This window comes from Tursiops truncatus, chromosome 14, assembly GCF_011762595.2.
Source record: "Tursiops truncatus isolate mTurTru1 chromosome 14, mTurTru1.mat.Y, whole genome shotgun sequence".
In the NCBI taxonomy this organism is placed as follows: domain Eukaryota; kingdom Metazoa; phylum Chordata; class Mammalia; order Artiodactyla; family Delphinidae; genus Tursiops; species Tursiops truncatus.
In genome coordinates, this window is record NC_047047.1 from 10,108,557 (window position 1) to 10,135,152 (window position 26,596).

At 43.1% G+C, this 26,596-nt stretch overlaps 1 protein-coding gene across 1 annotated transcript in view; it reads left to right on the forward strand.

Moving 5' to 3' along the window:
- Positions 1 to 26,596, forward strand: part of ACOXL (acyl-CoA oxidase like) — a 382,696-nt gene that overhangs the window by 218,713 nt on the left and 137,387 nt on the right. The window contains 1 exon segment of the mRNA XM_073791125.1: positions 21,700 to 21,789. Within this exon segment, the coding sequence (XP_073647226.1) occupies positions 21,700 to 21,789 (90 nt within the window).

Genomic DNA, 26,596 nt, shown 5'->3' on the forward strand with positions numbered 1-26,596 from the left:
CTGTGTAATTGTGGCCGCCTTTAATCCTCCAGCAGTCCTATGAGTGGGAATAACTGTCCACATGGGTGGAGGCATTAAGACCAGAGGTACATGCTATTTCTCCAGATCTAGTGAAAGTTGGGGACAGGGGTTCTAACTCAGTTTTTCTAAATCCTAACCTTTTATCCCTAATTCTGGACCTTGCTTTTTTTCTGGGGGAGGGAGAGGATAACTTTGTTTCTGGCTCCTGGGTCCCATGATAATCAATGTTCTACACTTAGCCCTCATTTAACATTATCCACAATTTGTAAACAAGCCTCTGTGTTTTATTGTTAGCCTCTGGTCACTGGAAAAAAATCATCTCCTAGTGAGAACATCCACATGTCATATTTGTGAGTGTCTTATGTTCACAGGTCTTATCTTGTCAAGCAAATTAGAGTTGGAGGTAGCAGGCAGTAAAACTGACCCTCATCACTGATAAAGAAAAGAGAGATTACTAAAATGACCCAAGGACGATCCATTTTATTGGCAGCATTCCTTTGAAGATCTCAGCCCAAACTTCTTAAGGGCGTAAAGAAGGCAATTATAAATTTTATATGCGATGGATAACATCCAGACATATGATGTGGATAGAGCTGGCATCCATCCTGGGCCAATTTTGAATCTACTGTATTCTCATTTTGCCCTCCCTTGAGAGGGTTTATAATCCTCAGAAGGATTCACTCTATTACATCAAGGAAATATGAATGGGGAAGAAATGAAGCTTCACAAGTTGACTTCTGAATTCGTGATCATCTCAGTTAAGATTCTTTCGGATGCAAGTAGGAGAGACCCATTACAGACTTGCTCAAGTAAGAAAGGAGAATATATCTTAAGAGAGAGAGAGATGGGTTCTGGAATCCAGGTCTCATGGGGACCAGGAACTTGGAAGGAGTCTAGAGTAGAGGCAGTTCTGCTCTTGGTTTCTCCTTCCCTTGGGGGTATAGTCTCAGGCTTTGCTTTTCTGGTGTCTGTCCATTCTCCATGCTCCTCTGCATATGTGGCTGCCCTTTGGCTGTGGAGTTTATACTATCTCCATGCTAGCTACTCTCTGAGATGGTGTCTCATAGATTCAGTGCTGAATCCCTGGCTCAGCTGGAGTTGGTGTCCTTCCCAACTCAGACGTGTTTGGTTAGGGAATGGGGTCACAGATCATGAACATGCCTGCTGATGCCCCACGTGTATGGGTGGTAAGACAGTTCTCAGATAGTAGCTGAGCAGATGTCTGTTACAGTACACATGATAGCTTTTAAAATATTTCCTAACTAATCCTTTCAGGCTGGTGTATAGAAATGGAGTTGAATTTTTGTGGATGGATCTTATATCCAACGACCTTGTTAAGCTGTCATAACAATTCTGATAATCTGTTTGTGGTTCCTTTGCGTTTCCTATGATCATAATCATATTCCCTGTGAAAAGTGATAGCTTGTTTCTTCCTTTACAGTTATTGACATTCATTTCTTTGTCATATCATTGAAGTGGCCAGAGCTTCCCATGCAATGCAATGGTTAAAGTGGTTGATAACGGGCACCTGTATTTTATTCTTGACTTTAACGGCACGTGCTTGCTTTTTCACCATTAAGGATGTTACTGGTGTGGCTATTCTGCTGATACTCTTTATCATGGTAAGGCAGGTATGTTTTACCCTTAGTTTATGAAGAGGTTTTTGTGTGTTTGTGTGTGTACTCGTGTTTTTCGTTTGGTTTTAAAATTATGAATGGATCTAAATTGTATGGAATTATTTACATTCCTTTATTTCACTGAGATAATCACACCTTTTCCTCCTTTAATCTGTTTATGTGGTGAATTTACAATAACATATTTTCTAATGTTTAATAAATCTTGGGTTTAGGAATAAATACAACTTAGTCATGGTGTGTGTGTGTGTGTGTGTGTGTGTGTGTGTGTGTGTTTAATTCACTGTTGATTCTGTCTGCTGATACTCATTTAGGATTTTTCCATCTGTGATCATGAGAGAGGCTGTCCTGTGTTATTCCTTCCTAGTTCTGCCCTTGTCTAATTTGGATATCAAAGTTATAACCCCCCCTTTAAATGACTTGGGGAGGGAGTGTTTCTTCTTTTTCTGTTCTCTCAAAGAGTTTGTATAAAATGGAATGATCTGTTCCTTGCATATTTCATACAAATATCAGGTCTCATAGTTCCTTTCATAGACATTTAAAATGATTGGTTCTCTTTCTTTAGTGGTTGTCTTCTATTTCTTCTTGAGTCTGTTTTGGTAATTTATATTTGCCTACTAATTTGTCCATTTCTTCTTCTTTTTAAAGTTTATTGGCATAAAGTTCATAATACCCTCTTATCTTTTTATCTCTACAGTATCTGTAGTTATGCCCCCTTTGCCACTCCTAATATTGTTTGTTTTCCCCACCCCTTTATCTCTTGATCTGTTTTCTTTTTTTTTTTCAAATAATAAACTTTTGGTTCTGTTGTTCCTCTCCAGATTATATCTGGGATTTCCATTTCATTGCTTTTTGTCTTCGTTATTTATTTCCTCCTATTCTCTTTGTGTTTATTTGCTTTTTTGCTCTTGTTCTATTACCCTAACTTGCATGTTATCTCATTAATTTTTGCCATCTCTCCAATTCTATTATAAACATTTAAATATATAACTTTAGTTATATATTATAATTATATTAAATATTATAACTTTAATTATGTATTATAACTTTAATAACATTTAAATTTATAACTTTTTGGTAAATACTGCTTCGGCTGATCAACCATGATTTGATATGTAAAAGTTTCTGTTTATCAATTCTAAGGATATGTTAACATCCATCATGACTTACTTGACCCATGAATTAGCTGAGTATGTTTTTTCTAATTTCCTAATGTCTAGTATTTAAAAGTAATAATAGCCAAACTTTGTTGCATTCTTACTACGTGTCAGGCACCAGTCTTCACATTTTACATTGCTTAACTTATATAATCTTCACAACAACCTTACAAAGTAGGACTGTTATGACCCCAATATTACGTATGTGAAAAATGAGGCACAGAGAGTTTAAGCAATTTGCCCAAGATCACACGGATCCTGAGTTAACAGAACCAAGATTCAAACCCAGGCAGTTTGGCTACAAAGTATAACCACTGTACATACCGCCTTCTTTTTAGTGACTGTTCTTATTTTTGTTGTCATAATAAAAATAATTATTATGTTGGTGTTTTTACTTAATTCCATTGTAGTCAGAGAAGATGGCCAGTGTGATACAGATTTTTTTGAAATTTATTATCACCTACTTTGTGACCTAGAGCATGGACAGTTTCCATGTGAACTTCAAGATGCATTCTGTAATGAGCTGCAGGGTTTTAAATGTGACCAATAGATCAAGCTTATTAGTGGCATTATTCCAATAATCCCTGTTCTTACTGAAGTTTTAGTCTGTCTGATTTATCAGTTATTGAGTGGACTAAAATCTCCCACTGTTGATGGTAGATTTGTCGGTGTGTTTCTATCAATTTTGATCTCACTCTTTTCAAGTCGTGTTAGTAGATGTTTACAAATTTAGAACTGTTCTATGTCCCTAGTGTGCTGAATCTTGGGTCCTCCTGTAGTGACTCTCTTTAGCTCTAGTAATGTCTTAAAATGTATTTTGTCCAATATTAGTATAAGAACAAAAGCTTCCATTTAGTTGGTATTTGTTAGATCCTTTTACATTAGCGTGTGTTAGCATGTTGCATTTATGTTTCTTATCAATAACACTTACCTGGTTTTTATTTAATTTGTTCTGACAGGCTCATTTTTAAAAAAAATAAATATATTTATTTATTTTATTTTTGGCTGAGTTGGGTCTTTGTTGCTGCACATGGGCTTTCTCTGGTTGCGGTGAGCAGGGCTACTCTTCGTTGTGGTGTGCAGGCTTCTCATTGTGGTGGCGTCTCTTGTTGCAGAGCATGGGCTCTAGGCACGTGGGCTTCAGTAGTCGTGACCTGCAGGCTCAGTAGTTGTGGCACGCAGGCTCTAGAGCGCAGGCTCAGTAGTTGGGGCGCACGGACTTAGTTGCTCCGTGGCAAGTGGGATCTTCCTGGACCAGGGCTCGAACCCGTGCTTTCTGCACTGGCAAGCGGATTCTTAACCAGTGCACCACCAGGAAAGTCCGACAACCTCATTTTTATCTGTGTAGTCTAAATATTTATTGTCATTGCTGATATATTTGTATTCATTTCTTCCATCTTATGCCTTGCTTTCTTTGGTTGTGTTTTATCTCTGCTTGTTTAGGCTTTGCACTTTCTTTCAGATTTATTGTTTTTTTCCTCTTTCCATTCTTCTCTCTTCCGCTTTTCACTCTATTATGTTCATTTTGTGGTCACTCTAGCAGTTGGAGTATGTACATTTAACATACAAAGTCTAAAATTAATTATTATTTTTCCATTCTCCCAACAATATGAGAGCTTTGATTGCTTTCCCTAATCACTAGCTCCACCTTCTACAGTATTATTGTCCATTACTTTAGTCCTACGGTTTTTAATCCCATGCATTAGCCATCATATTTATTATTATATAGAATCAGGGTTTCTCTAGAACTACCACATTTACCAATTTCTTTGCTCACAATTCCTTCTTGCATCTCTTATTTTCCTTGTTCATGGAGTACTTTCTTCAGAAGAGTGTGGTTCTGTGGCAGTAAACCTAATTTTTCTTTGTCTGAATGTGTCTTTATTTCATCCTCAGTCTTGAAAGGCTAAGTACTGTTAAGGATAGAATTCATGGTTGACAGTTATTTTCTCTCAGCACTTAAAGTTTTTACTATTATTCTTGATTCCCTTGGTGCTGAGGAATCGGTAATTGTCATTTTTCTCTCTGCTCCTTTTAAGATACTTTATTTTATTTTTGGTGACCTATGGTTTCACTATAATGTATCTAGGTATGATTTGTTTTTTATTTTTCCTATTTGGGGTCATTTGGGATTGCTAAATACATGGACTTGTGTCACTTGACAATTTTGAAAATTTTTAAGCCATTGTTATTTTGAAGACTCTCTCTTCATGTTCTTATTTTATCTCCTTCTTGGTGTAGTAATCTAATATTAGTATCTGTTACCTCTACAGTTTTGATTCTGTTGATTGTTCTCTATCTCTTCTGATTGTCCTTTACTTTCCCTTGCTTTTTGTGATTTTTTCTTCTGGAGCCCATGAATTTTGGAACTTTGTCTTGGTAGTTCTTTCAGGCCAGAAAGGATCTGCATTTACCTCTGCCGGATGCCTGGAGACTTCAGCTCACTTTGAACTAGCTCCTCTGCTTGGAGCTTTCAGGGTGTCCTATGGATTCTGGCCCCAGAGCCGTAGGAATGCAGACCATGGTAAAAAATTCTCAGCAGAGATGTTTCTTCCCCTCCACTCACAGCCAGAGCCGAGACTAGCAAATTTCCTCAACATCTTCTTAAGTGAGGGATGGTGTTTTCTCACTTAACCCTTTGTAGGCATTGTTTTCCAGAGGACTACATTTATACACATGTCTTTATATAACTTCTTACCCGGCCTCAACACCTGCTCCCCATTTTGGACTCATGCTCTGAGTTCGGCCTCTGAGTATTTCTCTTTACCACTTTGATATACATCAGAATGATTTTTCAAAAATATTCTATCAAGCATATTTTCAATGGATTCTACTGGAGACTTAGTTTTTGTTAAAGACTATCTCATCTGCCATATTGCCAGTGACAGATGTCCCAAGCAAATCTGGCTTCCCCATCTCCATGCTACTTAAACTGTTTTGGGCCAGTCAGCGTTGATTCCCTGAGGCTCAGCCCACAGGATCCTTCTGGGTCCTCACCTACCTGAGCTCCCAGGATCATTCATCGTGGTTGACCCCTCCCTCCTGGATGCACCCTTCTCCCAAGCTTTCAGGACACTATACTCTCAGCTTTCTTTCTGCTTTTCTGTCTTCTTAGTCTCCTCTGCCAGTTCTCCTCTGCCTGCCCTCAGAATGTTGGCCTTTTCCATAACATGAGCCTGGGTCCTCTCTTCCCTGTATAGTTACGCTCTTGATAATTCTGTCCCTTCCACTGGTTTTGCAGACTTACATAGTGAGGACTCTGTATCTCCATCCCAGACATCTTTTTGCATCTGCAGAATCTTGTATCTTGCCTTCATTTTGGCCAGGCCACTTGGATGTCTCTCCGATTCTCACATCTAACATTTACAGATATGAACGTTTGATCTTTCCACACAGACATACTCCTCTGCCAAGATGCTCCAACTCGGTAAATACCACACCATACACCTGCCATTCATGTGGCCTGGACTTTCTCTTTCTCATGCACGCACCCAACCCTGTTCAACCCCTTCTCCCTCTGACTCCAGGCCACCCAGGTCTCCCATCTTAACCAACTAGTCCAGCCCCTTCTCTCTCGCCTCCTGTGGGCTGTGATCACTCAGCAGCTAGAGCTGTCTTTTATTTATTTGGCTGCATTGGGTCTTCATTGCTGTGCGTGGGCTTTTCTCTACTTGCGGCAAGCGGGGGCTACTCTTCGTTGCGGTGCGTGGGCTTCTCATTGCAGTGGCTTCTCTTGTTGCAGAGCACAGGCTATAGGCACACGGGCTTCAGTATTTGCGGCACGCGGGCTCAGTAGTTGTGGCACATGGGCTTTGTTGCTCTGTGGCATGTGGCATCTTCCCGGACCAGGGCTTGAACCTGTGTCCCCTGCATTGGCAGGCGGATTCTTAACCACTGCGCCATGAGGGAAGTCCTAGAACTGTCTTTTAAAATCACAAGTCATCTTACTCCAAAGATTAAAATTATCTTATGACTTTGCACCTTAACTAACATAAAATGAATCCCCCAAATGCCTTTTGAGGTCCCAAGTCACTTGATGCCTGTTTCCAGCCTTACCTTTGGGCTGCTCTTCTGACTCACCACCTCCAACCCAGCCTTCTTTCCAGTCCTGAACATTCTGTGCTCCTTCTTGGTCACAGTGTGTTTGCACACGCTGTTCTCTCATCTGAATCACGCTGTCTCCATCTCTCTTCTTTACGGTTCCAAGTTAAGCCCTGAAAACTTTCTCTGGCATCTGGATTAGAAGAGGTCTTTCTTGTTTATTCTTTCCTCATGGAGCTCAGATCTTGTCTTTTCTGCACTTACCACAGATGTTTAAATTACCTGTTTCTTTATTTGTTTGTTTGTTTTTGCGGTACGCGGGCCTCTCACTGTTGTGGCCTCTCCCGTTGCGGAGCACAGGCTCCGGACGCGCAGGCTCAGCAGCCATGGCTCACAGGCCCAGCCGCTCCGCGGCATGTGGGATCTTCCTGGACCAGGGCACGAACCCGTGTCCCCTGCATTGGCAGGCGGACACTCAACCACTGTGCCACCAGGGAAGCCCTAAATTACCTGTTTTATTTGTCTACCTGACCAATGCCTGTCTCTCTCCTGAGGACAGGACCGTGTCTGTGGTTCGCAGTGTGTGGCATAGTGCCTGCAACGCGAGACCCTCAGTGTACATTTGGTTATGAGACCCACGAAAGAATTCCCTCCCACCCGCTCCCCCCAGTTCATAAGCCCTGAGAGTGCAGGGTCACCCCAAAACACACAGGACAGGGCGGGACAACTTGTCATCACCTCCATCAGAACATCCATCATCAGCTGGGCTCTCAGAAGACCCCACCCCAATCACGGCTGTCACAGGAAAGGGTGCAGTGAGTCTCTCACACACCAACTGCCCATATATGTGGGGTTTTCCCCATTCAGGGTGGCAGAGAAACATCGGTGTAAAATTAATGCAACCCTAAGACCCAGTCCCTCCTGGCTGGTCTATTTTCCATTGACCCTCCTTTAACCAATAAGATAAGATTGATTTTGTCTTTTTCTTCTTCAAATTAACAAAATTTACCCTCAATTTGTTTGCGGGGGGCGGGGGGGAAGAAAGCCTGTTTCTAATTTTTTCTGATACATTTATTAAACATAATCATATAGTAAAAAAAATCAGAGATGTTAAAAACAGCAGGAACATATTAAACTTCCAGTGTACAAAGTTTTGAATCATAAAATACGTTTCATGGGGCCCTCACTGAAATGGGACACAACCTTAATGACATTCACAATTACTTGCTAAGAGGCCCGATGTAACCCAGAAGGCAGGGCTAGAGTAACACATCTAACTAGTGTGCTCTTTCCTCCCAGATCCTGGCCTGCATGTCCCCCGAGGATGCTGTTGGCTTGGGGAGCACGGAGTTTAGAGTTCCCTCTGTCTAGTCCACATTTCTTTTTTTTTTTTATTCAGAGTGAAGTAAGCTGATGGAAAATATTATTCACTTTTTGGGGGATGAAATCTTTCTTCCCTCACTCCCCTCTTTTTTCTCATCTCCCCAGCCCCCAACCTGAAATGTATAAGCAAAGGCCCCCACTGAGGAGTCCAAAGTGGAAGAGAAGAAAAATCATGGAAACAACCATTTCATTTTGTAATGAAAACCCAAGGTGCTAGGGAGTGCCTTGAGAGGATGGCTGAGAGAAGGATTTCCTAAGACTCCAAAGGATTTATTCACATTGGAGAAGCAGTTCACATTGATTTATCTCTGGTGGAGAGCAAGCAAGATTTGAGATAACACTGCACACACACAGACACACAGACACACTGCTCAGGCTGCCAAAACAAAGTACCTCAGGCCGAATGGCTTGAACAACAGAAATTTATTTTCTCACAATTCTGGAGGCTAGACGTCCGAATCAAGGCATTGGCGGGTTGGTTTCTCCTGAGACCTCTCTGCTTGGCCTGTAGATGGCCGTCTTCTCTTCCGTGTGTCCTCACACAGTCTTCCCTCTGTGTGCCTAATGTCCTCTTCTTACAAGGACAGCAGTCATTGTGGATTAGGACACACTCCAATGACTTCATTTAACCTTAATTACATTTTCACAGGTCTTGTCTCCAAATACAGTCACATCTGAGGTCCTGAAGGTTAGGACGTCAACATAGGAATTTGGGGGGACACAATTCAGCCCACAACACACACACACACACACACACACACACACACGCCACACTCATGCACACACTCTCTGTCATATCCTTACAGGCCTCCCCAGAGTAAATCTTTAGTTTTAACTTGAGATACACTGGAGGCCAAAGTTTCCGGCCTGCCATGGGGCGATTCCCCACATGACAGGCAGGGTGAGAACCCAGTCCACTCCCCCACGAGGCTTCAACCACACATGCATCAGGAGCTCTCGGCGTGGACACAGGAGCCGAGAGCCATGTGTGATGCGCGGTCCTCCTGCCGAATGGGCCTCTTTGGCTCCCCAGTTAAAGCTGAGACAATCGTGAGGCTGGAAACAGAATCCTAAGAGGGAGTGAGGGAGGCCTGTGGCTGGAAGATGGAGGAGAAATGCCCCGGGCAGGGGTAGGAGGAGAGAACAGGAAGTACAGCCCTGGCCATTTTCCTAGAGTACTTCAGACTCTTCTAGAAAGCACCACGGAAGGAGCAGTTTCCTTGGCATCCTAGGCACTGAGGAGGCCCTCCTCCTCCTGGGCAGAAGCAGGTCTCACAGGTGTTGGCTCTGGGAGAGACGTGCTTTGGGAGGGAGACAGTGTGAAGCTGATGCTGTCGCGATGCCCTGAACCGTGGTTCCTGGCCTTCCCCTCGGCGCTGACGGGTCTTCTCCATCTATGGCAAGAAGAGACTGAGTGCAAATTCCTCATCTGGGATGGGCCTACCTGGGCCTTGGAGGCAGGCTCCAGGGAGGTGCCGGCTTGGAGGAGGCGAGGGCAGCAGCTTTGGCTCCAGGGAGGTGAGCGAGCGTTGACGGAGATGGCGGGGCCCTTGCCTGGGCTCTTCTACTCTGAATCTGGGGCCACAGCCCCTGTGTGTGCCGTGAACCCAAGTACGGGGGCCACTGTCGCCAGAACTCGGCTCTTCTCCCGGCTCCGGGGACCCCGTCAGGTGTCAAGTCTGTGACGAAGTGCTGCCTCTCCTACTGGGCTCACGTGGCCACTGCAGGGGGCCGCTCTCTGCTGTCATCTCGGGCACCTCCTCAGTGTCCCTCCAAGTGCCGAGTCATTGTCCCCTGTGTCCTTCCCCCTCCACCCACCCTCAGGACAGCTGCTTGTCGCTGGGCCAGAAGGCTCCTTTCTTCCCCCCAACCTGTAAGGTCAGGCGGGCTGCGGCAGGGCTGATTCGAGGGTCCCTGTACCCTCTGGGAGAGCTTGAGTCACCCCTTGTTTGAGCCCCACCAGGAAAGTCAGGGACACTGACCGTTCAGACGACACCACTCAGCGTCCAGGCCGGGAAACTGAGGCAAGGTTTACGTTAACCGTTTTGCGGCCCTTCTTCTCGAAGCTGCAGCTGTGTTATCCTTAACTGTGTTCCATCGACTTTCAGCAACACCATACAGGAGGGCAGGTCCACGTATGAATGGATCTACCCTGTCTCAAAGTCAGCCTCATCCACCCCCAGAGGTTTCAGCCGGGATCACCTGCGGCCTCGGGTAGCAGTTTCCCTGGGCCTCTGCTGCCCCCTGTCCCTGCCTCCCACCTCGTGCCAGCCCTGCTGCTACTTGATGCCCAGCTTGGACACTGAGATCCTGGCCCTTCTCTGCCCAGCCATGGGCTCTGTGTCCTGTTCTGTCCCCATGGCCTTTGACCTTCGTGATCTCTATCACAGCATGAGCAGCCTTGCCCCTCTGTCCACACAGGCTCCTGGGCTTTGCAGCTCCTGCCAGGATGGGGCTGGCAGAGGGATCCCGTATCTTTGTCTTCTGGTTTGTCTCTTCACCTCCCCGTCCACTTCCATGTCCCTCTGTCCAGACGCCTGTCTGCTTTATAGAGAAGAGCACAGGTGGGCAGCGGAGTTGGGTGGCTCGGGGTTCCAACCCCGTTTCACCACCTACCCACGTTATTTCCCCCAGTTGGTTGCAGATACTATATTGTGCCCGTATGGTGTGCCAGGTCTCATCTCCATGCTGGGGAAGCAGTGGTGAATGGGGCAAAGTCCGTGCCCTCACGGAGTGTACAGTCCACAAGGGGCAAACAGGCAATAAATATATTTTTAAGGAGTAGATTCTAGCATTCCTGTTATATAATTATAATCGAATGAAAAGCTATGATGGAAAATAGATTGCAGTGAGGAGACAGGGAGTGATGGTGGAGGGTGAGGGAGCTGTTTCAGACAGAAGGACCAGAGACAGCCTCCCTGTGGTCCAGACGGGCGTGGGGCGAGGGAGACAGCCACCCGGCGATCTGGGGAGAGTGTTCCAGACAGAGGGATCAGCGTTGCAAAACCTCAGGGAAGGCTGGAGCGGAGTGGGAAAACCTCAGGGACCCACAGCTTCCTCATCCCTGAAACCAGGGTGCTGAGATGCTGTTGTGAAGGGTGGAAAAGATAGCTCCTGTGTAACACAGAACATAAAATCAGTCCTCAGCAATGGCCTTCACGGCTGTCCTTTCTCTCAGCTCATCCTGTGGTGCTGGTTTGTAAAGCCTTGTGAAGGTGCTGAGTGATGACCTGACATTGCAGGTGTCTCCGACCTCAGAACCCAGGACTGTCCCTCAATTCGCCACCCATACTTGCTGTGGGCAACTACGAGGTCAGCGTTCCTCCTCCTTCCCCAAATCCAGCCCTCTTACTTTCCTCTGGCTTCCTCCCCTGTTTCCGGCTTTCCTCACCCCCGACTCCCTCCTCAGTCTCCTCTGACTATTTCTCCTATGCTGTCATATCTCTCCTCCCTCTGGAACACTCCATGGCTCCCTTTGCCCAGATCTGCTCTGTTGATTTCTGGGGCTCTCCCCACCTGCATCCCTGCAACATCTACCTCCATCCTTTTGATCCCCCATTCCCGACCAGCATTTTTCTCGGGGTCTTTCTTTCTCAGGCATCCTTTTATTTCCCACATCATGAGATTATGGATGACTTTTTCTTCTCTTTTCCTTTTTTCTGGTGGGTTTGTTGTTTATAGCACTTATATATTGCTTTTAGGAATTCATTTTAAAAGTTCTTTTTTAATTAGAAAGTGTCACACACACACACACACACACACACACACACACACACACACTGCTTATACTCGTTTGTCCCCAAAGAGTTAGGGGCTCCACATTCAGAATTTAACTTCCTCAGGAAGATGAAAGCAAGTCCCCAGTCAGAAACTTCTCGACGTGGCGTGTCTTTCCCTAAACTGTCAGACACATTCATGCAGTACAAGGATGACCATGACTTTTTTGAACCTAATTAGTTTCTAAATGGGTCACCTCAGCTATGCCAAGGATTTAGACTTTTATGAGGATGGGCCTCTCCAGCCTGTTCTAAGGAAATTAGATCATAACTCTGCCCTTGGTAGTTTCAGGAGATTGGAGGCGATGCGTTGGCCTTGGCCACTGCCTCGCAAGCGGTTGGCCTTTCTGCTGCTTCATTTTTGTTGCCTGCAAGCTCTGTGAGGGCCGTGAGCCTTGATACCTGGGGTCTGACAGGGCCCTGGAGAGTCTGGAATCATCAGGATAACAGTCACACGGTTTTACTAAATTTTTAAATGAGGAGGGATGTTCAAAGCTGAGTTTCATCATCTAGAAGAGAAATAACTTATTTTCCACATGAAGAACTAACACAGGAACATAAAGCATCTTTACTTTCACAGGATTCCAGTGCCTGTTCTGTGAGAGATGGTGGGATTCCAGTGCTGATTCTGCTGCTTTTTTTTTTTTAAACAACTTTATTGGAGTATAATTGCTTTACGATGGTGTGTTAGTTTCTGCTTTATAACAAAGTGAATCAGTTATACATATACATACATCTCCATATCTCTGCCCTCCTGTGTCTCCCTCCCTTGCACCCTCCCTATCCCACCCCTCTAGGTGGTTACAAAGCAACGAGCTGATCTCCCTGTGCTATGCGGCTGCTTCCCACTAGCTGTCTATTTTACATGTGGTAGTGTATAAAAGTCCATGCCACTCTGTCACTTTGTCCCAGCTTACCCATCCCCCCGCCGTGTCCTCAAGTCCATTCTCTACATCTGCATCTTTATTCCCGTCTTGCCCCTAGGTTCTACATGACCATTTTTTTTTTTTTTTTAGATTCCATATATATATGTGTTAGCATATGGTATTTGTTTTTCTCTTTCTGACTTACTTCTGTATGACAGACTCTAGGTCCATCCACCTCACTACAAATAACTCAATTTCGTTTCTTTTTATGGCTGCGTAATATTCCATTGCATATATGTGCCACATCTTCTTTATCCATTCATCTGTCGTGGACACTTAGGTTCCTTCCATGTCCTGGCTATTGTAAATAGAGCTGCAGTGAACATTGTGGTACATGACTTTTTGAATTATGGTTTTCTCAGGGTATATGCCCAGTAGTGGGATTGCTGGGTCATATGGTAGTTCTATCTTTAGTTTTTTAAGGAACCTCCATACTGTTCTCCATAGTGGTTGTATCAATTTACATTCCCACCAACGGTGCAACAGGGTTCCCTTTTTTCCACACCCTCTCCAGCATTTACTGTTTGTAGATTTTTTGATGATGGCCATTCTGACTGGTGTGAGATGATATCTCATTGTAGTTTTGATTTGCATTTCTCTAATGATTAATGATGTTGAGCATTCTTTCATGTGTTTGTTGGCAATCTGTATATCTTCTTGGGAGAAATGTCTATTTAGGTCTTCTGCCCATTTTTGGATTGGGTTGTTTTTTGATATTGAGCTGCATGAGCTGCTTGTAAATTTTGGAGATTAATCCTTTGTCAGTTGCTTCATTTGCAAATATTTTCTCCCATTCTGAGGGTTGTCTTTTCGTCTTGTTTATGGTTTCCTTTGCTGTGAAAAAGCTTTTAAGTTTCATTAGGTCCCATTTGTTTATTTTTGTTTTTATTTCCATTTCTCTAGGAGGTGGGTCAAAAAGGATCTTGCTGTGATTTATGTCATAGAGTGTTCTGCCTATGTTTTCTTCTAAGGGTTTGATAGTGTCTGGCCTTACATTTAGGTCTTTAATCCAATTTGAGTTTATTTTTGTGTATGGTGTTACAAGTGTTCTAATTTCATTCTTTTACATGTAGCTGTCCAGTTTTCCAAGCACCACTTATTGAAAGGCTGTCTTTTCTCCACTGTATATTCTTGCTTCCTTATCAAAGATAAGGTGACCATATGTGCGTGGAGTTATCTCTGGGCTTTCTATCCTGTTCCATTGATCTATCTTTCTGTTTTTGTGCCAGTACCATACTGTCTTGATTACTGTAGCTTTGTAGTATAGTCTGAAGTCAGGGAGCCTGATTCCTCCAGCTCCGTTTTTCTTTGTCAAGATTGCTTTGGCTATTCGGGGTCTTTTGTGTTTCCATACAAATTGTGAGATTTTTTATTCTAGTTCTGTGAAAAATGCCATTGGTAGTTTGATAGGAATTGCATTGAATCTGTAGATTGCGTTCTGTAGTATAGTCATTTTCACAATGTTGATTCTTCCAATCCAAGAACACGATATATCTCTCCATTTATTTGTATCATCTTTAATTTCTTTCATCAGTGTCTTATAATTATCTTCATACAGGTCTTTTGTCTCCTTAGGTAGGTTTATTCCTAGGCATTTTATTCTTTTTGTTGCAATGGTAAATGGGAGTGTTTTCTTAATTTCACTTTCAGATTTTTCATCATTAGTGTATAGAAATGCAAGAGATTTCTGTGCATTAATTTTGTATCCTGCTACTTTACCGAATTCATCGATTAGCTCTAGTAGTTTTCTGATAGCATCTTTAGGATTCTCTGTGTATAGTATCATGTCATCTGCAAACCATGACAGCTTTACTTCCTCTTTTCCAATTTGGATTCCTTTTATTTCTTTTTCCTCTCCAATTGCTGTTGGCTAAACCTTCCAAAACTATGTTGAATAATAGTGGTGAGAGTGGGCAACCTTGTCTTGTTCCTGATCTTAGTGGAAATGATTTCAGTTTTTCACCATTGAGGACGATGTTGGCTGTGGGTTTGTCATATATGGTCTTTATTATGTTGAGGTAAGTTCCCTCTATGCCTACTTTCTGGAGGGTTTTTATCATAAATGGGTGTTGAATTTTGTCTAAAGCTTTCTCTGCATCTACTGAGATGATCATATGGTTTTTCTCCTTCAAGTTGTTAATATGGTGTATCACATTGATCGATTTGCATATATTGAAGAATCCTTGCCTTCCTGGGATAAACCCCACTTGATCATGGTGTATGATCCTTTTAATATGCTGTTGGATTCTGTTGGCTAGTATTTTGTTGAGGAGCGTTTGCATCTATGTTCATCAGTGATATTGGCCTGTAGTTTTCTTTCTCTGTGACATCTTTGTCTGGTTTTGGTATCAAGGTGACGGTGGCCTCGTAGAATGAGTTTGGGAGTGTTCCTGCCTCTGCTATATTTTGGAAGAGTTTGAGAAGAACAGGTGTTAGCTTGTCTCTAAATGTTTGATACAATTCGCCTGTGAAGCCATCTGGTTGTGGGCTTTTGTTTGCTGGAAGATTTTTAATCACAGTTTCAATTTCAGTGCTTGTGATTGGTCTGTTCGTATTTTCTATTTCTTCCTGGTTCATTCTCAGAACGTTGTGCATTTCTAAGAATTTGTCCATTTCTTCCAGGGTGTCCATTTTATTGTCATAGAGTTGCTTGTAGTAATCTCTCTTGATCCTTTGTATTTCTGCAGTGTCAGTTGTTACTTCTTCTTTTTCATTTCTAATTGTATTGTTTTGAGTCTTCTCCCTTTTTTCTTGATGAGTCTGGCTAATGGTTTATCAATTTTGTTTATCTTCTCAAAGAACCAGCTTTTAGTTTTATTGATCTTTGCTATCGTTTCCTTCATTTCTTTTTCATTTATTTCTGATCTGATCTTTATGATTTCTTTCCTTCTGCTAACTTTGGGGTATTTTGTTTTCTTTGTCTAACTGCCTTAGGTGTAAGGTTAGGTTGTTTATTTGAGATGTTTCTTGTTTCTTAAGGTAGGATTGTATTGCTATAAACTTCCCTCTTAGAACTGCTTTTGCTGCATCCCATAGGTTTTGGGTCGTCATGTTTTCATTGTCATTTGTTTCCAGGTATTTTTTGATTTCCTTTTTGATTTCTTCAGTGATCTCTTGGTTATTAAGTAGTGTATCGTTTAGCCTCCATGTGTTTTGGATTTTTTGCAGACTTTTTCCTGTAATTGATATCTAGTCTCATAGCATTGTGGTCTGAAAAGATACTTGGTACGATTTCAATTTTCTTAAATTTAAGAAGGCTTGATTTGTGACCCAAGATATGATCTGTCCTGGAGAATGTTCCATGAGCACTTGAGAAGAAAGTGTATTCTGTTGTTTTTGGATGGAATATCCTTTAAATATCAATTAAGTCCATCTTTTTTAATGTATCATTTAAAGCTTGTGTTTCCTTATCTATTTTCACTTTGGATGTCCTGTCCATGGGTGAAAGTGGGGTGTTAACGTCCCCTACTATGATTGTGTTACTGTCGATTTCCCCTTTTATGGCTGTTAGTATTTGCCTTATGTATTGAGTTGCTCCCATGTTGGGTGAATAAATATTTACAATTGTTACATTTTCTTCTTGGATCAATCCCTTGATCTTTACGTAGTGTCCTTCTTTGTCTCTTGTAATAGTCTTTATTTTAAAATGTATTTTGTCTGATATCAGAATTGCTACTCCAGCTTTCTTTTGATTTCCATTTGCATGGAGTATCTTTTTCCATCTGTTCACTTTCAGTCTGTATGTGTCCCTAGGTCTGAAGTGGGTCTCTTGTAGACAGCGTATATACGGGTCTTGTTTTTGTATCCTTTCAGCCAGTCTGTGTCTTTTGGTTGGAGCATTGAATCCACTTACATATAAGGTAATATCAATATGTATGTTCCTATGACCATTTTCTTAATTGTTTTGGGTTTGTTATTGTAGGTCTTTTTCTTCTCTTGTGTTTCCTGCCTAGAGAAGTTCCTTTATCATTTGTTGTAAAGCTGGTTTGGTGGTGCTGAATTCTCTTGGCTTTTGCTTGTCTGTAAAGTTTTTAATTTCTCCGTCAAATCTGAATGAGATCCTTGCTGGGTAGAGTAATCTTGGTTGTAGGTTTTTCCCCTTCATCACTTTAAATATGTCCTGCCACTCCCTTCTGGCTTGCAGAGTTTCTCCTGAAAGATCAGCTGTTAACCTTATGGGGATTCCCTTGTGTGTTATTTGCTGTTTTTCCCTTGCTGCTTTTAATATTTTTTCTTTGTATTTAATTTTTGATAGTTTGATTAGTATGTGTCTTGGCATGTTTCTCCTTGGATTTATCCTGTATGGGACTCTCTGTGTTTCCTGGACTTGATTAACTATTTCCTTTCCCATATTAGGGAAGTTTTCAACTATAATCTCTTCAAATATTTTCTCAGGCCCTTTCTTTTTCTCTTCTTCTTCTGGGACCCCTATAATTCAAATGTTGGTGCATTTAATGTTGTCCCAGAGGTCTCTGAGACTGTCCTGAGTTCTTTTCATTCTTTTTTCTTTATTCTGCTCTGCAGTAGTTATTTCCATTATTTTATCTTCCAGGTCACTTATCCTTTCTTCTGCCTCAGTTATTCTGCTGTTGATCCCTTCTGGACAATTTTTAATTGCACTTATTGTGTTGTTCATCATTGTTTGTTAGCGCTTTAGGTCTTCGAGGTCCTTGTTAAACTTTTCTTGTATTTTCTCCATTCTATTTCCAAGATTTTGGATCATCTTTACTATCATTATTCTGAATTCTTTTTCAAGTAGACTGCCTATTTCCTCTTCATTTGTTAGATCTGATGGGTTTTTACCTTGCTCCTTCATCTGCTGTGTGTTTCTCTGTCTTCTCATTTTGCGTATCTTACTGTGTTTGGGGTCTCGTTTTCGCAGGCTGCAGGTTTGTAGTTCCTATTGTTTTTGGTGTCTGCCCCCAGTGGCTAAGGTTAGTTTCGTGGGTTGTGTAGGCTTCGTGGTGGAAGGGACTAGTGCCTGTGTTCTGGTGGGTGAGGCTGGGTCTTGTCTTTCTGGTGGCCAGGTCCACGTCTGGTGGTGTGTTTTGGGGTGTCTGTGACCTTATTATGATTTTAGGCAGCCTCTCTGCTAATGGGTGGGGTTGTGTTCCTGTCTTGCTAGTTGTTTGGCATAGGGTGTCCAGCACTGTAGCTTGCTGGTCATTGAGTGGAGCTGGGGCTTGGCGTTGAGATGGAGATCTCTGGGTGATTTTCGCCGTTTGAAAATACGTGGAGCTGGGAGGTCTGTTGTGGACCAATGTCCTGAACTTGGCTCTCCCACCTCAGAGGCACAGCCCTGACGCCTGGCTGGAGCACCAAAAGCCTGTCATCAACACAGCTCAGAATAAAAGGCAGAAAGAAAGAAGAATATAAAACAAAATAAAATAAAATAAAGTTATTGAAATAAAAAATAATTATTAAAAAAATTTAAAGTTATAAAAAAATAAAGAAGGAAACAAGAGAGCAACCAAACCAAAAAACAAATCCACCAATGCTAACAAGCGCTGAAAACGATAGTAAAAAAAAGGAAGAAAAAAAAAACGGACAGACAGAATTGTCAGACAAATGGTAAAAGCAAAACTATAGAGACAAAATCACACAGAAGCATACACATACACACTCACAAAAAGAGGAAAAGGGGAAAAATCATAAATCTTGCTCTCAAAGTCCACCTCCTCAATTTGGGATGATTCGTTGTCTATTCATGTATTCCACAGATGCAGGTACATCAAGTTGATTGTGGAGATTTAATCCGCTGCTCCTGAGGCTGCTGGGAGAGATTTTCCTTTCTCTTCTTTGTTTGCACAGCTCCCGGGGTTCAGCTTTGGATTTGGCCCCGCCTCTGCCTGTAGGTCGCCTGAGGGCGTCTGATTTTCGCTCAGACAGGACGGGGTTAAAGGAGCAGCTGTTTCGGGGACTCTGGCTCACTCAGGCCGGGGGGGAGGGAGGGGCACGGAGTGCGGGGCGAGCCTGTGGCGACAGAGGCCAGCGTGACGTTGCACCAGCCTGAGGTGCACCGTGCGTTCTCCCAGGGAAGTTGTCCCTGGATCCCGGGATCCTGGCAGTGGCGGGCTGCACAGGCTCCCGGGAGGGGAGGTGTGGAGAGTGACCTGTGGTGGCACACAGGCTTCTTGGTGGCGGCAGCAGCAGCCTTAGCGTCTCATGCCCGGCTCTGGGGTCTGCGCTTTTAGCCGCGGCTCACGCCCGTCTCTGGAGCTCCTTTAAGCGGTGCTCTTAATCCCCTCTCCTCGCGCACCCCAAAACAATGGTCTCTTGCCTCTTCGGCAGCTCCAGACTTTCCCGGACTCCCTCCCGGCCAGCTGTGGCGCACTAACCCCTTCAGGCTGTGTTCACACCGCCAGTCCTCTCCCTGGGATCCGACTTCCGACCTTCGAAGCCCGAGCCTCAGCTCCCAGTCCCTCCGCGCCCGGGCTGGTGAGTGCCGGTCGGCACCGATCCTCTGTGCGGGAATCTCCCCGCTTTTCCCTCCGCACCCCTGTGGCTGCGCTCTCCTCCGCGGCGCCGAAGCTTCCCCCTCCGCCTCCCGCAGTCTCCTCCCGCGAAGGGGCCTCCTAGTGTAGGAAACCTTTCCTCCTTCACGGCCCCCTCCCACTGGTGCAGGTCCCGACCCTATTCTTTGTCTCTGTTTTTTCTTTTTTCTTTTGCCCTACCCAGGTACGTGGGGAGTTTCTTGCCTTTTGGGAGGTCCGAGGTCTTCTGCCAGCGTTCAGTAGGTGTTCTGTAGGAGCTGTTCCACGTGTAGATGTATTTCTGATGTATTTGTGGGGAGGAAGGTGATCTCCACGTCTTACTTCTCCGCCATCTTGAAGCTCCTCCACTCTGCTGCTTTTTGAGTGAGCCACTGCTCGGGTTATTTTAAATCCCTGATGGCCTGGTTTCCAGGGCAGGGTGTGAACAGTTCAAAAATGTCAGAACAACAGAGAACCTGTTTCTCCCTCTCTTGCTGGAAGAGACCAGAGCAAAATGATCAAGGAAAAAGTACTTTATTTCTTCAGAATTATTATTTTGAGCCTTTAGCAGGTGTGCTTCTTATATATAACAGCTTCTTCCCAAGTCTGAGGTGGTAGGTCTCATGTTCATCTTTTCCGTACCAGAACTTGAGGGGTTATTCAAAAACATTCCAACATAGCCCTTGAGCCTTGCTCTCTTCATCTGTAAAATGGGGTAACACCTACCTCACAGGGCTATTGAGAGGAGGAAAAGGATTAAGTGAAATAATAAAACGAAGTCTGGGTCAAGCACCCAGCTCAGTATCTGGCTCGTGGCAGATACTCGATAAATGGTAGAATGCTGATGGTGAAAGTGAGTCAGCTACTCCCTTGCAGGGGAAACACTCTGGGGCCTGATCACAGTCAGAACCTGATCTCATGTGGTTTGCCCGGGAATGAGGGGATTTACCCTGTGGTTATAGTGGGGGAGGGGAGGCAAGGCTGAACTTCTCCAGGCTGGAAATGCCACCAATTTCTGTTTCCATAAACATAATCAGTTTACCTTTATGAAAGTTATGAAGGATTCCTGAGGGTTTGTGAAGATGCCTTTGCTTCTGTAAACTAACACCGTGCAGAGGACCTGCCCGGACTGCCGTGATGCAGAGGCGGACCAGGGGAAGCAGCGGGGCATCAGAGGATGGCTCCGGGACAGGAAAGCAGGGATGCTCACAGGACTTCAGGCTCTGCAGGCAGTGGGAGCCCAGAGTGCCCACTTCTGTGACTCAAGTGGCCGTTTTCAGAAATGAAGCAGGTACCCCAAGGGTAATGGGTACCTTGAGGTTGGGGTATACGGCTGCCCACGGGAGCACCGTGTGTGACCCTCCCTGACCCATGTGGCTTGAAAATTCCAACAGGGGCAGAATCTTGTCGTTCCTAGACAGAGCCAAAGTGCTAAGTGCACATACTCCTGGGAGAGGTGATGCGACAGCCGCCTGTGATGTAACTTACATGGTAGGGCTGATTTGGAAGCAGATTCTGAGAGTGGGAAGGATTCTGAGAGTTAAGGGGGAGGACAATGGCCTGGAAGAAAGAGAGCACAGAGGCCTTGAGAGGGGGAAGGGCCTGTGGCCGAACGCGGGCAACTCTGCTCCCTCCACGTCTGGCCTGGGGCTGATCAGCTTTCTCTGGAGCAGCTGATTCTCCCAGTGTGTGTGCAGAAACACTTCACCACTTTGGAAAGGAGCAGCAGGCTACCGCCATTTAAATAAGGATTTCAGGAAGTGAGAAAAGAAAAAAAGTAAAAAACTAGGTGGAAGCTGGTGTGTGTATTTATGATGCAGAATATTTAATGACATGAAGAGGCAGAGTGGCAATTTAGGATTTTTTATGTTGTCTCCCAGGAATCATAGGTATATTTACTAATTAAAAAAGGGTTTGGGTGGGGGAGGCATCATTCTCCTGCATATTGTGGGGTATAATCACAAATACCTTGACATTTATTCAAATTCATAAGATTTGGAAGAGAAAGAGAAAAAATTAGCATAATTTGTTGAGCTATTTTGGAAAAATGTGACATGATTGTTTTCAAATGTTTTTACTACCAACAAAGGCCATACCCTCAAATAATATTTATGGACCAAAAGCTCATGGGATGGGTCAAAATTCTTAGAATGGCTATTCTGGGTAGGAGAAATAGAGTTATTTTCTTTTTTTCAATTGTGTGTATTTAATTTCAAAGAAAATGTTAGTCCTTTATAATGATGGGACTGCAAATTTAAAATCTGCTTTTCTTTTTTTTTTTGCAATAGGGTTACATGATGGAAAACGGAATCTCAGGCTTAAAACGTGACACAGATATGTTTGTAACTTTTGAAGGTGACAGTGTTGTAATGCTGCAGGTAAGATTCGGGAAATATTTATTCTTTTTAAACAGCATAATTTTCAAGATCAAGAGTTATCCAGAAATCTGAAATGCTTTATATGTTTTATCTTCGTCTGATGTCTTCACTTAATTGGCAGGTGTTTTTCCCTTAAGCACTTGATTTTTGCAGTAGTTGAATTGAAGGGGTGTTAATTTATTTATTTCCTAGCTGATCTTTGATGCTGAACTATATCTTTTCTTGGCTTAAGAAAACTACTTCTTGTACATATGGAGTCATATAGATTCTACTGGGAAGGCTATTCCCAAAGAGTTTGTAAGGTCCAATTTAAAATACACAGAGTGAATGAAAATGAAAACATAACATATCAAAAAATGTTGGATGCAGATAAAGCAATGCTTAGAGGGAAATTTATAGCATTAAATGCTTACTTTAGAAAAGAGAATATGTCTCAAATCAAAAATTTTGTTCCCACCTCCAGAAAATAAGAAAGTGGAGCAAAATAAGCATAAACCAAGCATAAAAAAGAGACTAACAAAGAAAAGAGCACAAATCAATGAAACTGAAAAAGGTGAAAAATCCATGAAACAGAAAGCTGATTCTTTGAAAAGAATCAATAAAGTTGTTAACTCCCTAGCAAGAATGACAAAGACAAAAAAATAGGAAGACTCAAATAACCAGTATTAGGAATGAAAAAAGATATATAACTAGATATCCTGCAGCCACTAAAATAATGATGAGGGAATACTAGAAAATAACTTTGCATTAATAAATTTGATGACTTAGAAGAAATTACCAGTTCCTCAAAAACCACAAAGACCCAAATGCAGCCACTTGAAATAGACAATCTGTGTAGTCCTATAATAGAAAAGAAATTTAATGTTTAATAATAATACAAAGAAAGCTTCAGGTCTAGGTTTCATTGGAGAATTCCATCAAACATTTAAAGAAGAGTTTTACAAAATCTCTTGCAGAAAATAGAAGAGAAGGAAACAATTCCCAACTCGGTTTCATACAGCTCGTATTACTCTGATACCAAAAGTAGAGAATACAAAAAAGGGGAAGCTACATATCAAAAACTTGCATGACCTTAGATACAAAGATCCTCAATAAGATTTTAACAAATTAAATCTGGCAGTGTATAAAATGAATTATATACCATGAAGAAGTGGAATTCATTCCTGGTATACAAGGCAGCTTCAACATTCAAAAGTCAATCAATGTAATCCATCATATCAAGTGACTGAAAAAGAAAAAAAATCATATGATCATGTTGGTTTACACAGAAAAAGCATTTGACCAAATCCAACAATGGTTCTTGATAAAATCTCTCGGCAAACTAGGAATAGAGGGGAATTTCTGCAACTTGTGGATAAAAAAGTATCCACAAAAAACTGTAGCTAGCATCATGCTTAATGGTGAAACACTGAATGCTTTCCCCCTAAGATCAGATATAAGTCAAGGATGTCCACTGGTGCCACTGCTACTCAACATGGAGTTGGAAGTTATGGTGAGGGCAATCAGGCAAGAAAAAATAAATAAAATACATAGAGATTAAAAGGGAAAGAAACGAAAACTGTTCTTATTTGCAAATTACATCATTGTCTACATAGAGAATCCAAAGAATCTGCAGAAAAATTCTAGAACTAATAAGTGAGTTCAGCAAGACCACAGGATATAAGATCAGTACACAAAAATCAATCAGATTTCTATATACCATGAAGGAACATGTGGAAACTGAAATTAAACATATAATATCATTTACAATTGTTTCAAAGAAAACAAAATACATAGGTGTAAATCTAATAACTATGTATAGGATCTTTATGCTGGAAATTACAAAATGCTGTTGAAAGAAATCAAAGAAGTCCTAAGTGAATGGAGAGGCATACTAAATGAATATATTCACAGATTGGATGACTCTGCACAGGAAAGATGTCCATTTTGCCAGAACTGATCTATCTATCTATATTTATATAATGAGATCATTATATAATTTATATAATGTAATAAAATCACAACAGAGTTTTTTGTAGACATAGATGAACTTATTCTAAGACATCATCAAAATGGTGGAAGAGGCATTTTCTGCCATCTTTCCCCCAAAGAACACCAGTTTTGACAATTATTCATGGATGAGAGTTCCTTTGTGAAAGTCCAGGAGTCCAGTGGAGAAGTTCCAGCACATTGTTGGAACAAACAAACAAACAAAAAATCTGAGACTGAACACATTGAAGAGGGCAAGAGGAACAGCTTCACTTTACCTGCGTTACTCCTCTCCCAGGGTGGCGCAGCTAAAGGACAAAAAGACCTTCTTGGCTGGTGGTTTCTCCCATGGGGAAAATGAGAGCATGCGAGTGAACACCCAGCTTCCCCAGCTGTGCAGGACTCTGCTGTAGTAATCAAAACAGTATGGTACTGGCATTAGAGAAGACACATCGACCCATGGAACAGAATGCAGAGCCCAGAAATAAAGCCGTGCATATATGGTCAACTAATATTGGATAAGGGAGCCAAGAATATACTATGAGTAGAGTCGAGTGCGGACAGCTACTTAAGAACTGCCATTTACTGTGGGCTGGATTAAGAATTGCTTTTCTTCTGTCTCCCTCCCACCTAAACACTCCTTAAGAATATTCAGTAATCAGACATGGCACTAGTTCACACTCTCCATCTCAGCTGATAAGCCAAGTGTGTGAGGTTTTTCAGCAATTTTCTCTTCAGGAGTATATTTCACACTCAAGCGTGTGCTTCGACGTTGCTTGACCCTGAAGTGGTGACTCAGTGCTTTATTTGCAAGCTCTAGCTTGTAGACACTATGGAAAGGTGGTTTAATGTAGTTATGGGAGTAGAGTCACAATCTCTAACTATGAAGCGAGTGGAAGCAGAGGAGAAACAGGGACAGCTTGCTTATTGTCACATAAATGGGAGCATGGGCAGTGGAAAAGAGAGACTCTGGACCATGGAGGGCAGGGATGCAGGGATGTTGGGCTGGAGGGAGGCTGAGCTGCCTGCTCAGGAGGACGTGTCATCACAAAGAGGCAGAGCACCCATGCAGTGAGAACCCATACAGGGTTTTGAGGCCCAGGCTGAGGAAGGAAGCCAGGGATGGTCATTGTGGGGCTTCCCTAGTGGCACAGTGGTTAAGAATCTGCCTGCCAATGCAGGGGATACAGGTTCGAGCCCTGGTCCAGGAAGATCCTACATTGCAGTGGAGCAACTAAGCCCGTGCATCACAACTACTGAGCCTGCGCTCTAGATCCTGCGAGCCAAAACTCCTGATGCCCACGCACCTAGAACCCGTGGTCCGCAACAAGAGAAGCCACTGCAATGAGAAGCCCGCACACTGCAATGAAGAGTAGCCCCCGCTTGCCGCAACTAGAGAAAGCCTGCACACAGCAACGAAGACCCAACGCAGCCAAAAATAAATAAATTTAAAAAAATACCTTAAAAAACCAGATTGTGTAGGCCTTCTTTGGCCAGTTTTCCAGATAGACGTCTTCCAGACACATGCTGGAAAAATACTACCTCAAGCTATGATCAAAGCTTATCAAGAGATGGAAACACTGATTTTATAAGTGGTGTGGTTCAGGGGTCCCCAAGACCACCCCCAGGTTGGATAATTCTGTAGGAGAACTCACAGGATGCCACATATAGTCATACTCATGGTTAGGATTTATTGTAGCAAAAGGATAAAACACAAACTCGGCAAAGGGAAAAGGCACATGGGCAGAGTCCGAAGGAAACCAGGCATGAGATTCCAAGACTCCTCTCCCAGTGGAGTCACAGAGGACATGCTTAATTCTTCCAGCAGTGAATTGTGACAGTACATGTGAAACGCTGTTTACCGGGGAAGCTCATCACAGACTCAGCATCCAACGTTTTTACTGGAGGCTGGTCACATAGGGTACCCTCTGCCTAGCACATATTAGAATTCCAGATTTTCAAACAGAAAACAGGTGTTCAGCACAAACCGTATTGTTTGCACAAAGTGTTTAGGCACAGAGAGCCACCCTTGTCAGTCACAGAATGATGGGAACCCTCCCCAAATCCAGGTTCCCAGATGCCAGCCAAGGGCATCCTTGCAAGCACACCCTTCCAAAAATAGCAGTCTCAGGCCTTCTGTGTTAACTCTTCCGCAGTGGTGCTCTAAGATAAGGCAGATGCCCTTCTTGATTTTATTGCTAAGAAAATGAAAGATTAAAGGTGGTGGTGAGTGGGGAAGCATTCCCACAACTTCCAGAATTAGAAGGAGAGAAGATCCTTAGACACTGCACCATAGATAAGAGGATTCAAAACCAAGGGGATGACTTCTGGTTCGAGATCATGGCATGAACACCAACAAGGCAGCTCTTTCCTCTTCAATCCTTTTGAAATAACTAGAAGAAAGAATAGAGGGGAACACATCTGCAGGGGCATTGACAGTGGTGGGGGGGCCATCAGAAGACAAAGGAGTTTGATAAATTTCTGGAGAATGGGAAGCAGATGGGATGGAATTGATGGATGAGCTCAAGGGAACACTGATGGAAGTGGGAGTGGTTTCTTTTGGACGTCTCTGGAGAGATGCTGAGTCACAGGGACTGAGAGCAGGAGAGGGATTGGGGCAGAGAGCCAGGCATTTCTCTGAAGGCTTGTCTGATGGCAGGACAGCCATCCTCCCCACATCAGAGAACTTGACTACAGCAGTAGCATCTGCCACAACTCTGGAAACCTACAGCTTAGTCTCCTGGGGTGAGAGACTGAGATTTACTGGGGAAGGAGTGGGGGCAGCCTGCCTGCTTGTTGCCAGTTGACACAGCCTACCAGGAAACCTACAGTTGACATG